This window comes from Monodon monoceros, unplaced genomic scaffold (genome assembly GCF_005190385.1).
Source record: "Monodon monoceros isolate NGI ecotype Baffin Bay Population unplaced genomic scaffold, NGI_Narwhal_1 Super_Scaffold_4, whole genome shotgun sequence".
NCBI classification, from domain to species: Eukaryota; Metazoa; Chordata; class Mammalia; order Artiodactyla; family Monodontidae; genus Monodon; species Monodon monoceros.
In genome coordinates, this window is record NW_021703781.1 from 64,762,285 (window position 1) to 64,782,638 (window position 20,354).

At 45.2% G+C, this 20,354-nt stretch overlaps 1 protein-coding gene across 1 annotated transcript in view; it reads right to left on the reverse strand.

Annotated features, from left to right (window-relative positions):
- Positions 1–19,378, reverse strand: part of LOC114908575 (guanylate cyclase 2G-like) — a 41,505-nt gene extending 22,127 nt beyond the window's left edge. Inside the window, 13 exon segments of the mRNA XM_029244823.1 lie at positions 294–344; positions 346–378; positions 946–1,083; positions 3,182–3,345; positions 4,060–4,157; positions 5,243–5,378; positions 10,749–10,893; positions 11,860–11,919; positions 12,386–12,485; positions 14,956–15,105; positions 17,223–17,538; positions 17,541–17,556; positions 18,995–19,378. Coding sequence (XP_029100656.1) covers positions 294–344; positions 346–378; positions 946–1,083; positions 3,182–3,345; positions 4,060–4,157; positions 5,243–5,378; positions 10,749–10,893; positions 11,860–11,919; positions 12,386–12,485; positions 14,956–15,105; positions 17,223–17,538; positions 17,541–17,556; positions 18,995–19,378 — 1,791 coding nt within the window.
- Positions 19,379–20,354: the final 976 nt, after the last annotated feature.

Sequence of the window (20,354 nt, forward strand, 5' to 3'; positions counted from 1 at the left end):
ACAGATACAGACACAAAGAATGAAGAGGCAGAATTAAGGCCAGGAAGAATTAAAGGCAAAGAACAGGCTAGGAGAGCTCCCAGGATGCAGGTGCCTGGGTCAGGCATAAGGGTCTGAGGTCTAAAGTCTGGGCTCTTGGCGGGTGGGGGTCATGGGCCAAGTTAAGGGAAGCAGCTTCCCACCATTGTCCTTCGGGGTGAAGGCCACCCGCACCCCAGGTGGGAACAGGGAGCTGGCAGAGGCAAGGCAGAGGGCAGCAAGGCTTTGCCGACTCCCAGGGCTGGGGGCCTCACCAGCCGGATTTCCTGCAGCACAGACGGCTTCCTGACCCAGGCTCGCGCTTGGGTCACCAACATGACAGATGGCCCCATGGTTTCCCTGGAACCGGAGACAAAGCGGAATGTTCTTTTTTACATCTTTATTGGAGTATAATTGCTTTACAATGGTGTGTTAGTTTCTGCTTTATAACAAAGTGAATCAGTTATACATATACATATGTTCCCATATCTCTTCCCTCTTGCATCTCCCTCCCTCCCACGCTCACTATCCCACCCTTCCAGGTGGTCACAAAGCACCGAGCTGATCTCCCAAAGCGGAATGTTCTTAACCCAGGCTGATCCAGAAAAAGCTACGCTCAGAAAGAGCTAGGAAGGGGGGCAGGAAGACTGGCAAGAAACCCACCTACAGAAGGGATCATGGAGCTCCTCCCTGCTCAGATCAGCCCTCGGGTGGCCCCGTGCTGTGTCCAGGCTGGCTGCTAAACGCAGCAGACCTCATTTAACAGGCAGCGCAGCCCTGCGAGGGGGGGGGGGGGGGGGGGGGGGTGATTAGCCCATTTCCAGATGGGATCCCTGAGGTTAGGGAACTAGTTCAAGGTCACACATCTGTAGGTAGTACCGCCAGAATTTGAACATCTGCATGCAGCCACTCTGCCCTCAGAATTACCCGGTAAAGCCCTACTGGGGCATAAAATAGCTCTCTGCCCTGCTGGTTCTCAACAAAGGAGCTTAAGTCCCCAGAAATCATCACACTAGATGAGTTACTGTTGTTCCCTCTCGACACAGGTGTGCCTCTCTGGGATGGCTGCGAAACAGGACACGATGCAGGAGCTCTCAGTAGGATGACCAAGTACTGATGAGACTATGCCTTTTATAGATGAGGAAAATTAGCGCCAAGGTTAATAGCAGTTAGTAAATGAGAGTCAGGACTCAAACCCTGATTTCTCTAACCCAAAGTGTGAGTGCTGAACTGCTACCCGCACCACTCTCGTGTCTGTGCCAACATCACAATGTCGTGGTTAAGACTCTGGGGTCAGGCTGCCCAAATTCAAGTGCTGGCTTTGGCCCTTAACTAGATGTGTGACCTGATGACACAGTCATTTTCCTCAATGAGCATCTAAGGAGGTGAACTCTCTGTGTAGCACTCCCAGTGCCTCCCCAGCACCTAGAGAATATATTTTAAACAGAGGAGCCCTGTTTTTCTAGAAGAGTCTTACTCGGAAGCCTAATGTAGAAAACAATAGCTCAAGGCAGAGCTGCTGTAGTTGAAGAGGAAGGCTCAGAATTCCTCCCCACCACCTCTACCGCATTCCATCATTCACCCAAGGCCAGACCAGTGAGCCCCAGAATCCCCAGGGACACTTGAAAAATAATTTACAAATGAACCCCAATCTCCTGGTCATAGCATGTTGAAGCCTCCTTGACTTGGTACCTGCCAAGTCACCTTTTTTTCTTGAAAGTCATAATTCACTTATTCAGTGAATAGTATATGCAAAGATACCAATAAAAGGAAACATACTATAAACTACAATTTTGAAAATAAAGCCAACATAACGGGAACAAAATACACGTAACGTGAGAAGAATGTTTGATTGTTGACCCATCGTGCTTTCCTTACTTTTATAATGAACCTAAATGTCTTTAGAACAAACCTGTATACCTTGGTCTAACTTGAGTGCTTTCTAACAAGCAACAACATTCTAGAACACTTTTCTTTCGCTTTGAGATATTTAAGATTCACACATTTGTTCAAAAACATAAATTCTGATTCAGTGGTTGATCTGCATATCTTGTTATTCTCTGGATATCATGAGTAACATGGATTCCTGAACAAGTACTATATGAAATTCTAAAATTCTTGATCTTTGACATAAAATTTATTTCAGTTGTGGGTTTTTAATCACTTGAGATGAAAGCAAAATTCACCCCCTCCCTCCACCCCCCCCTCCCAGGAACAAAGAGCTCTTATTAAAGTATAGAAACTTGGGTCTGTCTTTCTACTCTAAAGAACAATTCTCACCTTTCTGGGAAGGCAGTAAGTATCCCAGAATAATCAATAAATGCTTGCAAAGATTATATCAACAACAAAAGCAAAACAAAAAAGGAAAGAAAGAAAAGAGACTTCAAAACTTCAAGCTTAAGATATGCATAAAAATAGTCATGGCTATGTTTTCTGGAATTATGTAACTGTTATATACTTATCAAATAATTTCTTGCTTATTAAATGTGTGCCCAGCTTCACAGCCCTGAGAAGCCCTCAGCATACCCTGCGTTACTTCTCTCCCGGTCACCACTAGCGAACCCACTCTCCCCAGATGTCACCAGCAAACCCACTCTCCCCAGATGTCACCTCTTCTCTGAAGCCTTCATGATGCTGTGACATTCAATCCCTCTACCTGCGGGGTTTCTGCCTCAGCTTGTAGACACCTCCCAGAGCACTTACTTCCCTCGGAAGGCATCCACTTGTGGCGTGCCTTGCACTCTGCTTGGCCTGCAGTAGACAGGCAACACGTGTGTGTTGAGCAAATGAATTATATTGTCTTAGTTATCAGTAGTTTAAAGGAGTTAATGCGGTTTTGAAAATAACTAAATGCTCCCCAGGAGACAGCTTTAATATTTGAACAGGATGTATGGGTTCTTCTACCCACCAGGGACCAGGGCTGAAGGGAACTTTAGAAGCCATCTGATCATTTTTAAGTATTCAGAAACTGAGGCTCGGAAATTATGTTCCCAGCAAAAAAGTGGTAGTTCTAGAACCAGAACTCAGGGCCTAAGACTCTCCATTAAGAGCTCACTTTATAAATGAGTCAGCCTCCGCCCTCACAAGCTCCTAGATCAGGTCGCTTCCACGAATCACCAGCAGTGAGCAGGAAGGTGGATGTCAGGGCCAGGCGTGGCCTCACCTTGTTCTGGGACAGAATGGTGATGTCATCATAGTTGATTTGCCACCAAAGACCTTTATTTTGCCTCTGCAGTTTTTCCCTCTGTGTTCTTAAAATCAGACCTATGATGACAGCTCCCAGGTTGGTAATCAGGAGGGTTACGGTGAAAATCACAGCAGTCACACCTGGAGGGCATATCGTTACTCAGGCCCACCTAAGAGCACAAGTGAGCACATCCCGGCCCTGCCAAACAGATGGCTCAAAACCTGCCCAGGCACGGGTCCAAGTTAGGGCACACAGCGTCCACTCAGACCTGTCTTTTCCAGGAATCCTATTGGGCCCCAAGTGCGTGGTCTTCCCACACCCCTCTGGTTCCCGCGGCAACTGCACTCACCTCCTCCTTATATAGAAACGTCCCTTGTAGAGAAAAAAAGGATGACTTCTAAGACCATCACCACCTTTCATTCAACATTTACTATGTGCTCTCCTTACACTTGTTCTCAGTTGTGATCCACCTCATTCCAGGCCTGGGCTCCTAACCACCAGGCAACACTCCCTTGTCCAGACTCTACCTCCATAGAAATGGAATTCCTGAGACTCAAATCTCAGGAGCCAGGTTTCCCCAGGGCAGAGGTTCTCAACAGGGGAGGCCATGACGTTGCCTCTCCAGGGGATATTTGGCAATGTCTGGAGACATTTGGGGCTGTTAGAGCTAAAGGGTGCTGCTGGCATCTAGTGGGTGGAGGTGGAGGCTAGGGATGCTGCTAGGCCTCCTACAAGGCAAAGGACAGCCCCTTACACACAAAGATGATCTCGTCCTAAACATCAATGCTGTTGCCACTGCTGAGAAGCCCTGTTGTAAAGAGTCCTTTCCTGCTGCCTTCTCCAGGTGGCCACACTGATCTGCAAAAGCAGGCTCAGCTTCACAGAGCTCATTGGAAAATCCACAGCCACTTCTGTCTTCAGCAAGGGAACCGTGGAGAAATTCCCCATGGGTCTTAAAAAAAAAGAAGACAATTAAAGGTCAGTGCCAACTTGATTTATTCAACTTGTCTCTACCTCAGGTATAGCAGGGGCAACTGAAACACAAATGCCATTTGCAAAAAGCAGGCCTTGGTCTCTTCATTCAAACAGCTGCTGACCCATCCAGTTTTCCCACCTCACCAAGATTCTTCAAACCTAGCCTACAGGTAATATAATTCATGAGAGAGCAATATCTTTTTGCTAGGTAGAATAACTGACTCGATCTTTTGTTTTAAACCATGTCACTTCTGATTTAAAAGATGAAGTGTCAATTCTCCAACGTTACTGGAGTTTCCTCCCATGTTTGATACAGACAAATCTTGTTATAGAGCATCTTGACACTTTACAGACCAAAATGTCACCCCTGCCTGGAGAACGCCTGTTCCTACAATACAGAGAACCTAGCTGGCCATGGTTGTTTTATTTCTTGGGCCAACCCATTCGGGGACATTAAAATTCCATAAGAGTAGGGGAGAGAAAAGTGTCAAGTCAAATCTGAATTGTGGGTGATGGCAGTGGCAAGTAGAAATTGAATTAAGTTTTATGTTCTTGTGTAGTTGCTCATTGGTTTATAGCTGAGAGAACAGAAACAGAGATTTTTTTTTTCCCAAGGGATTTCTGGATACTGTGAGCCCAGGACAGCATCCAGGTCCTGGTGTCCCCCTGGCTGTCTGCATGAGTTGGTTTCACTGATTGTGAGCCTGACCCTGTAGGAGGCGCTGTGCTCCATCATCGCCCAGGGCCAGGGCCTCTCCCTGAGACACTGGGGCTGTGGGACCTGCCCAGCTGGAGCATATGAGGAGGCCCAGGTCCACATGGAGGTGCAGGTAGGGATGCCGTGTTATAAGTGGAACCTGAAGTGGCTGAGCCACACCCACAGTCAAGGGCAAGACCACGTTGAAGGCCCAAAGTCGATCTTTATGAGTTCAGAGAGCAGCAGACAACTTGATTATAGGAGCTGGATCCCCAGCTGGCCTCCTAGCAGAACCACCGGCCCTTCCTCTCCTCCCAGGCCTCTTCCTGTAGCATGAGCTAAGCTTGGGAAAGGCCCTGCCATACCTGATGACTTCCTGATAGCTGTCATAAAGAAGAAAAGGAAGAAAGAGGGACCCATTTGAGGATTTCTGTAGGGCATAGACCCAGTAATCCATGTGTCTTTCTCCCTGGGAGTCCACAAACACGGGGCCAGTGATTCCTGGAAAGAGAGGCACTTGCACACAGTAAAGGGAACATAGAGGAGCTTGGGGCTCAAAACGCTGGCCTGCCGAGTCATATCAGAGGAATGCCCTCCCCAGCAGTTGCTGAAAGCCACCCATGAGTCTTTTGCCCTTTCAGGGAATCTAAGATGCAGTCAAGAAGGAGAGTGGGAAAAAAAGAAGATAGTTCAGAGGTGGTACCCTGGTGGGACTCAAGGGCCACTTGGTTCTGTTAGGCCTATGCTGGGGAGGACCATCCAGCATTAAAAAAAAAAAAAAAAAAGTTAAGCAGTTTCCAACTAATTTCACATAAAACCCAAGATTTATGCTTCCCAAACAATCAGCTATGACCAATGGAGGCCGAATGACATGGCAGTGGTTGGCTGGGGCTGGGGACGCTGCCTCCTCCCAGCCGCTACCATCCTACTCGCCCCACATTCTCCACGCTGCCAGACCCTGGGACACGAGTTTGCAAGCTTTGTTCTCGGCATGGCCCTTCCTTCCCGGTTTTGGTTCGTGCTCAGGCATTGTGCTTAGACCTGGCCCAGGTGCACTCCTTGTTCTTGCTTAGGATGTGCCCTGCCCCCCACACAAAGGACACATCAGAGATCCCAGAGGAGTAAAGTACAGCAGTCCCACACCCCAAACTAGGACCCAAGGTCTGATCTAGGACTTATGATTTGTTCCCACTGGGGACAGGACAAAACATTAACATTCATAAGCTTCTGCTATGTGCCCAGCACTGAGGGCGGTAGTGATTTCACACATCTAGTCCCGGTTGACCCCCCAGAGGAGGCACCATCATCCACTCCTAATAAGCGAGCAGTGCTTGGAGGCACAGACCCCTTGGAGTTTCCAGAGCCAGGAAGACACAGGTCTGTTGGGACCCAAGTTCGTGGTCTTCCCACAGCCCTCGCTGCCTTGCTGTGCCCACTTGCTGGCATCCTGAATGTGGGGCTTGAGCACGGCTCCCTCCCGAGGTCTGCACAGGGAAAGGGCTGCAGCAAATGCAACAACCAGCGTTGAACCAGGAAATAAATTGATCTGACAGAGGGGATTAAACTGAGAGCAGGAAGACAGACCCCTCCCACTTCAGCCCCTTTTTTAAAGCAAATGCTTCAGGGTCAGGAAGAAAAGAAGAAAGGGAAGCAAGTTAATATTTCCACTTGGAAAAGGTGTGGATGGGGTCAGTGTAAACTGAATCTATGAATGCCCCAAAGAGCAGGACTTGGCTGTCCTTTCGAAAATTTAGGATGAAGTTTAAGTCTTAATTTATTAAGGGAATGATAAGCCAAAGAAAAGATAACTAGCTGCCATTTAATGAGCACATACTATGTGCCAAGCACTTCATATATTGGGTTAGCCAAAACGTTCATTTGCTTTTTTCCGTAAGATGACTCTAGTAGCACTTAGTTGTCTTTAACTTCATTCGAAACAATTTTGTTAGATTGTATGTGACAGCTGTCATATCAGCGTTCATTTAGAAAAAGACATCAAAATTGGTGAATTTTTATGTAGCCATTTGCATACTGAAGATGGGAAAAAAAGCAACATTTTTGGCATATTATGCTTTATTATTTCAAGAAAGATAAAAACGCAGCTGAAACATAAAAAAAAAGATTTGTGCAGTGTATGGAGAAGGAGCTGTGACTGATCGAACGTGTCAAAAGTGGTTTGTAAAGTTTTGTGCTGGAGGGACTTCCCTGGTGGTGCAGTGGTTAAGAATCCACCTGCCAATGCAGGGGACATGGATTCCATCCCTGGTCCGGGAAGATCCCACATGCTGTGGAGCAACTAAGCCCACGCGCCACAACTACTGAGCCTGCGCTCTAGAGCCTGTGAGCCAAAACTACTGAGTCCATGAGCCACAATTACTGAAGCCCGTGCACCGAGAGCCCATGCTCCGCAACAAGAGAAGCCACCGCAATGAGAAGCCCGCGCACCGAAACAAAGAGTAGCCCCTGCTTTCCGCAACTAGAGAAAGCCCGCGTGCAGCAACGAAGACCCAACACAGTCCAAAATAAATAAATAAATACATTTATTTAAAAAAAAAAATTTCGTCCTGGAGCTTTCTCTCTGGACGATGGTCCACGGTCGGGTAGACCAGCTGAAGTTGATAGAGATCAAATCAAGATGTTAAATCAATGTTATACCACGTGGGAGAGAGCCAACATACTCAGAATATCCCAATCAAGCATTGAAAATCATTTGCACCAGCTTGGTTATGTTCATCACTTTGATGTTTGGGTTCCACATAAGTTAAGCGAAAAAAACTTCTTGACCTTATTTCCGCATGCAATTCTCTACTTAAACGTAAAGAAAATGTTCGGTTTTTAAAATAAATTGTGATGGGCGATGAAAAGTGGATACTGTACAGTAATGTGCAACAGAAGAGATCGTGGGGCAAGTGAAATAAACCACCACCAATCACACCAAAGGCCGGTCTTCATTCAAAGAAGGTGATGTTGTGTGTATGGTGGGATTGGAAGGGAGTCCATTATTATGAGCTCCTTCCGGAAAACCAAACGATTAATTCCAACAAGTACCACTCCCAGTTAGACCAGCTGAAAGCGGCACTCGACGAAAAGCGTCCAGAATTAGTCAACAGAAAACACATAATCTTCCATCAAGATAACGCAAGACCGCGTGTTTCTTTGATAGCCAGGCAAAAACTGTTACAGCTTGCCTGGGAAGTTCTGATTCATCCGCTGTATTCACCAGACATTGCACCTTCAGATTTCCATTTATTTCGGTCTTTACAAAATTCCCTTAATGGTAAAAATTTCAATTCCCTGGAAGACTGTAAGAGCACCTGGAAAAGTTCTTTGCTCAAAAAGATTAAAAGTTTTGGGAAGATGGAACTATGAAGTTGCCTGAAAAATGGTAGAAGGTAGTGGAACAAAAGGGTGAACACGTTGTTCAGTAAAGTTCTTGGTGAAAATGAAAAATGTGTCGTTTATTTTTACTTAAAAACCAAAGGCACATTTTGTAGAGAAATGCAAATCAAAACTACAATGAGATATCATCTCACACCAGTCAGAATGGCCATCACCAAAAAAATCTAGAAACAATAAATGCTGGAGAGGGTGTGGAGAAAAGGGAACCCTCTTGCACTGTTGGTGGGAATGTAAATTGATACAGCCACTGTGGAGAACAGTATGGAGGTTCCTTAAAAAGCTACAAATAGAACTACCATATGACCCAGCAATCCCACTACTGGGCATATAACCTGAGAAGACCATAATTCAAAAAGAGTCATGTACCAAAATGTTCATTGCAGCTCTATTTACAATAGCCAGGAGATGGAAACAACCTAAGTGTCCATCATCGGATGAATGGATAAAGAAGATGTGGCACATATATACAATGGAACATTACTCAGCCATAAAAAGAAACGAAATTGAGTTATTTGTAGTGAGGTGGATGGACCTAGAGTCTGTCATACAGAGTGAAGTAAGTCAGAAAGAGAGAGACAAATACCGTATGCTAACACATATATATGGAATTTAAGAAAAAAAAATGTCATGAAAAACCTAGGGGTGAAACAGGAATAAAGACACAGACTTACTAGAGAATGGACTTGAGGCTATGGGGAGGGGGAAGGGTAAACTGTGACAAAGCGAGAGAGAGGCATGGACATATATACACTACCAAACGTAAGGTAGATAGCTAGTGGGAAGCAGCCGCATAGCACAGGGAGATCAGCTCGGTGCTTTGTGACCGCCTGGAGGGGTGGGATAGGGAGGGTGGGAGGGAGGGAGATGCAACAGGGAAGAGATATGGGGACATATGTATATGTATAGCTGATTCATTTTGTTGTGAAGCTGAAGCTAACACACCATTGTAAAGCAATTATACTCCAATAAAGATGTTAAAATGAAAAAAAAAAAACTAGCTAGGGATACCATAGGTTTTAGCTATACAGTTTCAGAAAATAAATAAATAAATAAATGATGAGCAAAGTTATGAAAAAAGGGTTGAACACAATGAAAGTGGCAAAGTAATCAAAGTACTATGCACAGAACATCGTAATAAAAGATATGGCGTCAACATAATAAGGCAGAGATAATCGGAAACATGCAAGAAGGCATCCGCTGAGTGCTCGGACAATTTGCATTACTAAACCTCTACCTGCAACAATTGGCCACCTGCCTACTTTGCCAGGGCTGAATTTGTTTATAAAAAGCCACTGACTTCTCCTTCCAGCAAACTCCACTTCTCTCTGCCCAGCCACTTCCCTGAATCTCCCCATACCCCAGCAATCTACGGGCCACCCACCAGAACATTTAAGACATTTGCTAGCAAGCAAAGGACAAGCACAAAAAGCCTGACCACCTGCAGAGGGCTACAGTGGTGTGTGTGTGTAGGAATTTCCACAGGAAGTCCCCTTCCTCTCTTCACCAGTACATCCACACCTCCTGTCTATGCCTAAGATCCGTCATGCAGTGCAGCACGGCCAAAAAAGTTTTAAAAAATTAATAAAGTGAATAGAATCTGAAAAACAAAACAAAATAAAACAAAACCAAAGGCACATTTTGGCCAACCCAATATTTTAATTACTCCCTGGTGTTACACAACAGTAAAGAACATGAGCCCTGGAGATAAAAACAGGCCTTATGTTGAATTCAGGCTCCACCACCTTGTAACTTTATGACCACGGGCAAGTATGTAAATTTTCTACCCTGGGGTTACTCACCTGTGTAGTATATTATGGATAGTAATAGCACTACCTCATCGGTGGTGTGAGGATTAAATGAGATAGTGCACAGAAGCTCTTGGCACCCAGCTTGATATAAGGTAAGCCCTCAATAGATGCTGGTTACTATTCTTAGATATGGCGGTATGTACTATCTCTGTCTCACAAAATAAGAAGCTGGAGTAGACCAAGATGACAGCCGTTGGCCAGCTCCCAGGGCGATTTCAAAACAGTTCACTTCCAAGCCTATCCTCACACCTGCAAGGAAAGTAAAATAGGATTGGCCCCATCCTTAGAGGCTGATGGTCATGATTCAGACAGGCACCGCATCAGAGAGGATGCAGGTTGTGGAGGATCATGGGAGTGATACCAGGAGGAGGGTCCCATCCTCTTGAGTTTTATTCTTGATGGGTTCGGTTTGAAAGGAGCTGTGGGAGAGACTTTTCAGGGGCGGGAAGGGACCCCAGAGGCCCCCTACCTGGTCTGGGCAGCCTTCTGGACAGAGCAGAAAGAGCAGACGGTGGCCGCTGGGAGCTTTAACCTCAACAACACTTCCCAGAGGCCGGAATCTCCGTGAGAAAGCAGAATTCTGTAATCACACGCCCAGCAACGCCAAGCCCCACGGACTCAGCTGGCCTGAGTTCGGCAAACCTACCACAGTCAAGACACTTACCCTGCAAAGCAGTCTGATTGGAGCCTTTCAGAGTGATGACGAGCTGCCGCCCATCCCAGAAATCCCTTCTGGCCGTTATCATCTCCTTCACGGCCTCAGCATACAGCAGGACTGCATCGTGAAAGTAAGCAGGGTAACGGCTCACCTTGGATGAGGGAAGCAAAGGCCGGGTAGAAAACAGGCCCATGGTGGTACTGAACTCTCTTAGCTTTTACTTGTCTGTGAAGCTCTTGATTTCTCCGTCAATAAAAATTAATTAATTTCTAAAAAGATTAAAAACAAAAAAAAGCCCATGGCCTGCTACATCACAGTCCGGGCTCAGTTAGAAGCAAGCTTTCTCCATCCTCTTAACAGTGTAACATAGCACACGTTCTCCATTATTCCACAGAGAAAGGAGGACCCTCCACGTATCCTGGCCTGTGCTGGTATACCTAGGTATCACAACTGCACTTTTCCTCTTTAGGCCTTGTTTTCTCAATTAGATTGCATGATCTTTCAGGTTGTGAACAGCTTTTTAGGCCATAGGCAGGAGGGAATATGGTTTAATTGAAAGAGGGTGGATCTTGGAGTCAGGCTGGCCCTGGTACTTACTGTGAGACTTGGGGTAAGTTCCAGAACCTCTCTGAATCTCTCTGAATCTCGGCTCATTCATTTATAAAATGCGGATAAAGCCACTATTGTGGTGAGTATAAGGATAGTTAAATGAGGCAGAATAGGTATAGTATCTATTGTACTAACTGGCACATAGTAGGTCTTCAATACTTCATTTAGTCAACAAAAATGCATGTGCCTACTAGGCGCTAGGCACTGTTCTCCCCATAGAACCAGGTACAGAGCTGACACTTAGGAGATGACTCCCCAAATATTCATTGATCCACCATCTTTCCTTGTGTGTTGGGATCCACAGTCAGCTGCCTCATTCCTAATGGAACCCTTGTCATCAGTAGCTCCTCTTCGCCTTCAGGCTCAGCTTGGCCCCGCTGTGGCAGGAGCTCCAGATCTGGCCTATGGTCTAGTTAATCAGACATTTTGCCCCATCATCCCACACATACTGGAACTACCACTGGCTGATAGGCTCTCTCCCGGCTGCCTTCTCAGAACATCTGCTTGCCTTGACCTGCCCTAGCTCCACATCTCTGACTACTCCATTCTGGTTCCTGGTCATGGCATCCTGCTGGGAAAGGAGACTGTCATGGTCTGAGCGCCCACTGGTATCTGTTCTGAACTATCTGTTCATAGTACTTCCATGTACTATGTCATTAGATACTCAAGACCACAGTCTGGAAGGCAGATGTCATTATCAGTCCCATTTTTGGGTGAAGAGACTGAGGTGTAGGGAGGTTAAACAATTCACCTCAATGTCCCGTAGGTAGTAAATAGCAGAATTAGGATGGAAGTCCAGGACTCTGACTCCAAAGGCCAACCGATCACTCATCTAGTAACCTCTGTCCTCCGTGTGGACCTGGGGTGCAGATTTCACAAGATCTCATCGGGCCACTGTTGATTTGGGGCTGTGGAAGATGAAGAAGTGTGTGTGTGTGTGTGTCTGTGTCTGTGTTAGGAGCCTGGGGAGTGGCGAAACACAGATATTCTCAAGGAAGGGAGGAGGGACCTGTGTAGGAAGACGCCCATCAGACCTGCTCCAGCATGTGGAGGGGGCCGTGGAAGGGCGGCCCCCACAGCCTTCGGAGGGCCAGCTCTCGGAAGCTTTCATCTCCAGGGCCTTCTCGCGAGGAGCTGAGGGCTGAGAATCACTGACCTGTAGAACGAGGGAAAGTGCATTACCTTCTGGTTTGTCAATACCTCCTTCCAAAAACTGTCCTGAAAAATAAAGAAATAAATGTAGCCATTCTGTAGGAAATACCCTAAGCAATAGTCAACATCAACTTTATTTATTTATTTATTTATTTATTTTTGGCTACGTTGGGTCTTCATTGCCACGTGCCGGCTTCCTCTAGTTGCCATGAGCAGGGGCTACTCTTCGTTGCTGTGCACGGGCTTCTCGTTGCGGTGGCTTCTCTTGTTGTGGAGCACAGGCTCTAGGCCCGCGGGCTTCAGTAGTTGTGGCGCCTGGGCTTAGTTGTTCCGCGGCATGTGGGATCTTCCTGGACCAGGGATCGAACCCATGACCCCAGCAATGGCAGGCAGATTCTTAACCACTGCGCCACCAGGGAAGTCCCCAACATCAAATGTGAATTTTTATTCTAATCCTTGGAAACACAATGGCTCTGGAAGACTTGCCATGTAAAGTTTATGTTTTCTAGTTAGCTTCGAAGCAGTGGGAAGGAAGCCAAAAAAATCAATCAATAAACAAGAAAAGATTACTTGGGGCATCGAGCAACTAATATGCAGAAAGCTTACCTTTTAACAATGGGCAGCAAAAACTTGAAAAACTTACAACTGTCGATTCTCAAATTTCTGCTTGTGGCTTAAGTCATTTGTTATTATCATTATTACCTACATTATTATTATTATTATTATTATTATTATGAAAGTAACACCCACTCATTGTGTGTATATATGTGAAAGACGGTAAGATCTTCCCCAATTTCCCTACAGCTCCCTCTTGTCTCCTCTGAGAGGTATCCGAATGTTCTAGACGTGTACAGAAGTGTGTGTGAGCGTATGTGCATTTTACATAAATAGTATCATGCTATAATGGTATTCTGCAACTTGATTTTTGCCAACTTCAGCCTATATTGGGAAGACTTTTAGGGAATGGATTTATGCTATTCTTTTTTTAAAGCAGCATGAATTCACTTTCATGGACGTCGTGTGGTCTATTTTTAGTCCTATATTCTTTCTGCATTTCCAGCCAATTGGAATTTGATTGTCAAGGTTTGGGGAGAACGTGACGAGGGGGTTGGCAGGGCTTCCCTGCTGATCCTGAGACTTGGTGCATCCTCTCCCCTTCTCGTCTGTCTGCAGGCAGAGGTGAGAGGACAAGTAAAGAGAAAGGGGGTGGATGGCAATGCAAAGGGAAGGTAGGAGGAGGTTCTGGAAAGCTTGGCTTACGATTAGAATTCCAACTGGCTGCCCAACGAAACCTGAGACACTTTTGGCAATCTGAAATACTTAATGATAAAAAGATAAAAGAAACCTGGAGCATTATTATGCATCTTCCTGTACTCCGTTTCGCCCCATTTCAACTTCTTATGATCATATAAAACAAGCTCATTTTAGAAAGAGAAAACTGCTGGAAAAATTACACAGTGTGTCCATAGCTAAATATCAATACAAGGGGCTTTATTTTAGAAGCCTGTTGGTGTTGTGTGGTGGTTAAATGTACAGACACTGAGGCCAGCCTACCTGGTTTGACTACTAGGTCTCCCTCATACTAGTCGTGTGGCCTTGGTTAAGTTATTTCACCTCTCAAGACCTCTGTAAAATGAGGAAAATGAAAGTATCTCCCCTTAGGGTGGTGTGAGCTGAAATGAGTGTTAGTTTATCAAGTGCTCACAGTGGGGCCTGGCACTCAGTACACACTCCACAAGGCAGAGCTGTTGGGGTCAAGGGCTCAGTCCCAGAGTCCAAAAGACCAGCTTAGGAGGTCCAAGATCTTGGATAAGTTACCCTATTTCTCTAAGCCTCAATTTTTTTCATCTGTGAGTTGGAATGCTAATAATCTGTACCTTATAAGGCTGTTGGAAATATTGAATGCAATGATGCATGTAAACAGTGCATGGACTCTCTATCTGCCTCACGGGGCTGTTGGGAAAATCTAGTGCACCGATGCAGGTATAATGTATAACTCGGTACTCATGGGAGGTACGTGGTACATGTCAGCCATCCCTATCGTTACCAAAGGAACCAAACCACCTACAGATTGCCTCATTAGACCAGAGTGTTGGTTTCTCCAGGTCATTGTTGGGGCTCAAACACAGGTGGCCACGGAAGAAAAGAAAGTGAAAGCCACTGAGTTTGAGAGCCTTTGGGGAGGTCTCAGCCACCCGGGAGGAGTGACGGTTTTTCCTCAGCTGGTGTTTGCTGATGTAGACTACAGAGGACCAGGCTCCAGAACCAGCAGCCTGGTTCAAGGCCCGGGTCCCCGTCCCAGGAACTGTGCAAACGAACTCTGGGTAGGTTCTTTCAATTCAGTCTCAGTCTCTTGATCTTAAATTGAGGACACAAGAGTAGCTGCCTCCTAGGGTTGAGTATTCAGTGAGCTAATGCATCTGGCACGTAGCAAGTGCTGCATGCTTGTTACCTCTTCCTGCGGGAGCCGTTGAGTCTCATCAGCACCCGCCTCCAGCTGCTGCGAATGATAAAGACGAATTCTCCTGTGTGGAGTCCCAGGTTCTCTGCAGCCGGCAGGATAAGTTTTGCATCTTCTGAGTTACAGATTAAGATAAGAACTGTAAGAGAAGACAGCCAGCCAGTTGCACATGTGTACACACACACACACACAGATATACACGTTTTAAAGTCTAGCCTAAAACCACTAGAAATGAGACATGAACTTTGTCTTTTCTTGAGCATGCTTTAGGAAATAGGAAGGTCTAAACTGTTCCCGGAGCGTGTCCTTCTTTAACCATGCCGGTAGCATACAAACTGGCAGCTTTCGTCTTGCGGAACTAAAGTCTTCGCTGCAGCTCTCTCCCAAAGCACGAATCGAGAAAGTTTGAGACCACTTCTGTGCTCTAGTTTCTTCGTTTAACTGACTCAGAGCAATAGATCTGGCTTGTGACTCATCATCAGGTAGGTTGCGTTGACGGAGGACCTAGAACCAGGAGCATTGAGACTGTCTGAGATGGGGTGGGGGGAAAAGGAGTAGGCCATGGTATTTTTCTTCCATCCAAACACATCAGCATGCTTTTTGAGGGAACAAAAATGAAATATTGATTTATTGTTATGTATTTATTTTTAAATTGGAGCATGCTTTTTTCTTGCTTCAGAATTTTTCTTTTTAATTGAGGTATGATAGATTTACAGTGTTGTGTTAGTTTCAGGTGTACAGCAAAGTGATTCAGATATAGATATACATATATATATATACACACACACACATATATATATTCTTTATCAGATTTTTTTCCCTTATAGGTTGTTAAAAATACTGAGTATAGTTCCCTGTGCTATACAATAGGCCCTTGTTGGTTATCTATTTTAGTGATTTATTTATTTATTTTTAATAAATTTATTTATTAAATTTTGGCTGCGCTGGGTCTTCGTTGCTGCTCTGGGGCTTTTCTCTAGTTGCGGTGAGCGGGGGCTACTCTTCGTTGTGGTGCGCGGGCTTCTCATTGCAGTGGCTTCTCTTGTTGTGGAGCAGGGGCTCTAGGCGCACGGGCTTCAGTAGTTGTGGCGCACTTGGGCTCAGTAGTTGTGGCTCACAGACTCTAGAGCGCAGGCTCAGTGGTTGTGGCGCATGGGCTGAGTTGCTCCGTGGCATGTGGCATCTTCCCAGACCAGGGCTTGAACCTGTGTCCCCTGCATTGGCAGGTGGGTTCTTAACTGCTGCGCCACCAGGGAAGTCCTTAGTGACTTATTTTTTAAATGAGATAAATTTTAATCTATTTACCTGAGCTCGAGCTAGGTGCCAGGCAATGCACTAAGCATAGGATACAACAGTGAGCAAAAGAGAAGGTCCTTGTTCTCAGGGAGCTGACATTAAGACAGACGATATACAAGTGAAGAGATTAGAGAGATCGTTCAAGATTCTGATGAATGAAGGGGGAAAAGAATGCTGTGATACTAATGTGGGGAGGGGGAATCGCTCCATGTCAAGTAGTTGGGAAAGGCCCCTCAGAGGAGATGGGATGGGCTCTGGGCTGAGTCTGGAAGGATGAGAGCAAGCTACCTATGGAAAGAACACTGGGTGGGATGAGGTGGGATTGCAGTGGAACTCCAGGCCAAGGGATACCAAGTCCCAAAGTCCCAAAGCCAGAAGGAGCTTGGTTTATTGGAAGAAGAGAAAGGAGTCCGCTACTAATTCTTGCTAGAAAGTAGAGCCTTAGAGGCACCACCACAACAATATTCACTATGGCGTGTTGATCAGTTACTATGTCCAGCACTTTACAGGCATGATCTTATTTAATCCTCACCATTCTATGAGGTAGGTAAGATGATTGTCTTTGTTTTACAGATAAGGTACCTGAGGCACAGAGAGGTTAAGCTACTTGCTCAAGAACACACAGCTAGAAAGTGTCAGAGGCGGGTTTCAAACCTAGGGATGTCTGTCTCCAGAGCCCATTCTCTGAACGAACATCCAAGTCCAAGACCCAGCCCACCTAGCAGGTGCTTCCAGAAATTACTCTGTACATCATGACACTATAGCTCGAAGATTTCACTCTAGACAAAAAAAAAGTTTTTGTTGGTTGGTAATGCTTTTATGTATCCTTAATTTTATACTCTGTTTTCATCTGCTTTTTACCCTCATAGAAAAATGAAAAATTCTTAGTTTTTTTTTTTCAATCATTTTCTTCTATTTGCCCCTCTAAACATAAGCAACAGAAGATTCTTTCCTACTTAGCCCTGGAAATCAATGACAGGCTCCTAAGATTCTCTTGAAGGAAGGCTGGATTGTTGTTGGTGTATTTCATGCTGGCGGGGATGGTGAAATGGGATTTGAGTTCATTCCCTACAACCCTCCACAACTCATCCACTCCATCTCAGGAGGAAGTCCCGGAGTGACCTCCAAACATCCCAGTGTGTTTCCAGCCCAGGTACTGGAGGCTTTTCTGGAGCACATCACCAACCCTGTGCATGCGTGGCACAGGTTTCACGTAGGTGTCATACAAGAAGTTGTTCTCCAGTTTTGCTGTTTGTCCAACAAAGTCAAACATGGGGAAGCCAGCAAACCAATAACCTTGGAAGTAACCAAAGGGATGTCTTTCCATAACTGAGTTTTGCTACACTCCAACCCCATTGTAGAATATCTGCATAAGCTTTGGATTCAGTGAGTCTATGGGTCATACTTCCCCTCTCTTTTGGAATATCGATGATAACGTCTTGGATCCAACTTAAGGATGCAAAACCTCAGAGCACAAGAGTAACAATAGCCAGCATTTATTTAGTGATTACTACGTGCCAAGCACTCGACTAAGAGCTTACATATATTATCTCAATTCTTACATTTTCTATCAGGTAGGTATTATCATCTCATCTTAGAGATGAAAACGTGGGGGCACAGAAATGTATTAATAAGTTCCAAAACTAGCAAATCGTGGAGCAGGCTTGGAATTCAGGTAATGTGGTTACAGAGTGCACACTCATAGGTACTACTCACTTTTTCTTAATTTGTTCCTTATTCATTTTCCACTAGGAGCCTGCTATTTACAGGGAACTTCAGAGACCTTCCTCTTAAAAAGATCTTGTGATCAACTATTACAGGAGTTAAGACGTGTAAAAACAGCTGTAGAGTTAAATATGCCCTTCAATATTTATAGACAATAGATTTAGAGGAGCTTACAGAAGTAAGAAATTACTTCTGATTTGGGAATTAGAGATGGGAACGATGAGGGTAGAGGGATAAAGAAACGCTCCGTGGCATTTGAGCTTGACTTCGAAGAATGGGTAGGCCTTGTTAATCAAATGGGGAATGTGTCAAATGGGGAATTCTAGGAGACACTAAGATTCAAATTCAAATCTTAACTCTGTAGCACCCACTAATGATAGTACTGCGGTATTTTTGACCGTGAGAACTGTGCTGCCTCATCTATTCAGCCTTTGCATCTATACCTCTCAGAGCACAAGATACCCAAGGATATCAACAAAGCTAATCTCATTAGCTAAACGAACACAAATCATTCACATCTCTCATTTTCTTGCCTTAGCTTATGGCAATCTGTCATACTTCATCCTTTCCCTCTTTCTTTCCCGTCACTGAATAATTTATTATACATGCCAAAGGGAAACCTACACAAACAGATGTTATTTTTCTATTTAAAGCCAAGCATTCAATTTCTTCTTAATTTTTCTGAGCCACGTGGCTGGCAATGTTAGAGTAAATGATGAGTCCGTATCCAACAGCACCAAGGCCAAGCAATCAACAAGTTTGTTAGTCAACATCAAGTTAGTGAGTGAACTAACAACTATTGATTTGAGAGGCTTTCTTTAAAGAGAGTATTCATTGTTCTAATTGCATGGTCTAATTACATCTCAAAGAAATGGTACACAAGACTTATACAGTTATTATTTATAATAATGTCATCCAAGTCAAGAGATTATTCAAGTCTATACCATCATCTTTAAGACCACCCTTTCCAATGGAAACACAGAGTTTCTTAGAAGGCTGTATACTCTACCTCTGCTGCTTCTGGGCATGCTGGTCCAAACAGGGCAGAAATTTCTTCTTTCTGGACCTGGTTGATGAAAAGAGCAAGAGACTCCTTGGCGCTGCAGGTTGAGTTGGTGTAAGTAAACTCCCAGCTGAAACTTCCGAAGTCTGCCAGCTCAGAGTTGATCTTGTCCATGGCAGTCTGGAGTCCGGCACCCAGCCTCTGCACATTGAATGGATGAGAGATGTTCCAGGGGGCCTGGAACCCCCCAGTGAGTTTAGCAGCCTCAAGCCACATCACCAGGACACTGACAAAGAGCATCAGAACTAAGGTTGGGTGGCCAGCTTGGCATTCAACCCCCAAACAGAGCCCAGATCCGAGTGGGGCCTCAGCACCTGTCCTGGGAGCCATGGATGGAGTCTAACACCTGGATCACTGCAGAACCCTGAGAGGCTTAGCCTCCTGACCACCTGTGCCCAGAGCTTAAATGATAGTGCGCAGTTCCCTGAGGACCACAGCTTGCTTTCTCTTCAGTGCTGTTAACTAACCGAAACCTTCCCTTTCCAGAGTCTGTCCTAACACATCTATAAGCAGAAATGTGTGGAAGGAGGCTGGGACAGGGAGCCAGCAAGGCCCTGGTAATTGATCCAGTGGCACCACTGTCAAACTCCATGGTCCTTGGCAAGCCACATAACCCCCACTCCCTCTCCACCCCCCAGATCCCTCTCCACTAGTAAAATAAGAATCATGGGAACCACTCAAGTGTAGACAGATGGCCTAGGCTGGAATTCTGACTCCATCACGTATTAGTGGTGTAACCTAGGGCATGTTACTTTCCCTCTCTATTTTTCCCTCTCTAATTTTTTTCAAAAACTAGGCACAACCCCCATGCTCAATAGTAGGGGCCTAGATGAGTAACGTGGAGTGAATCCATGTGACTGAGGAGGGTAGTCATTAAAAATGATATATTAAATGTGCACGTACTGGCTTAGAAAAATAGTCACAATTATTAAGGGAGGAGGCACGCTTTCAAACGACATGAATAGTATTCCATTTTTTGTTGTGTTTTTAAAAAGCACATAAAGTTGCATAACAAACATTATACACACCAAACGAATAAAAACTCTGGGCGATAGGAGTTATGGGTGTTTTTTCTTCTCTGCTTAATTCTCATATTTTTATCTTCATGTCTTCGCAATAAGGAAGAAAAGTGAAAGTTTTAATTGAAAATAAACCCTACAGACTTGTATTTGCAGAGTGAAATCACAGGGAGTTAAACTCACGCTGTCTGAATTCCTGGGTCAGGAGCACGTCACGTTGGTCTGGACCCTCACACTTCTATGCACTTGGCTTATTCTCTGCTGAACTAAGCCCCTTCCAAGTCTCC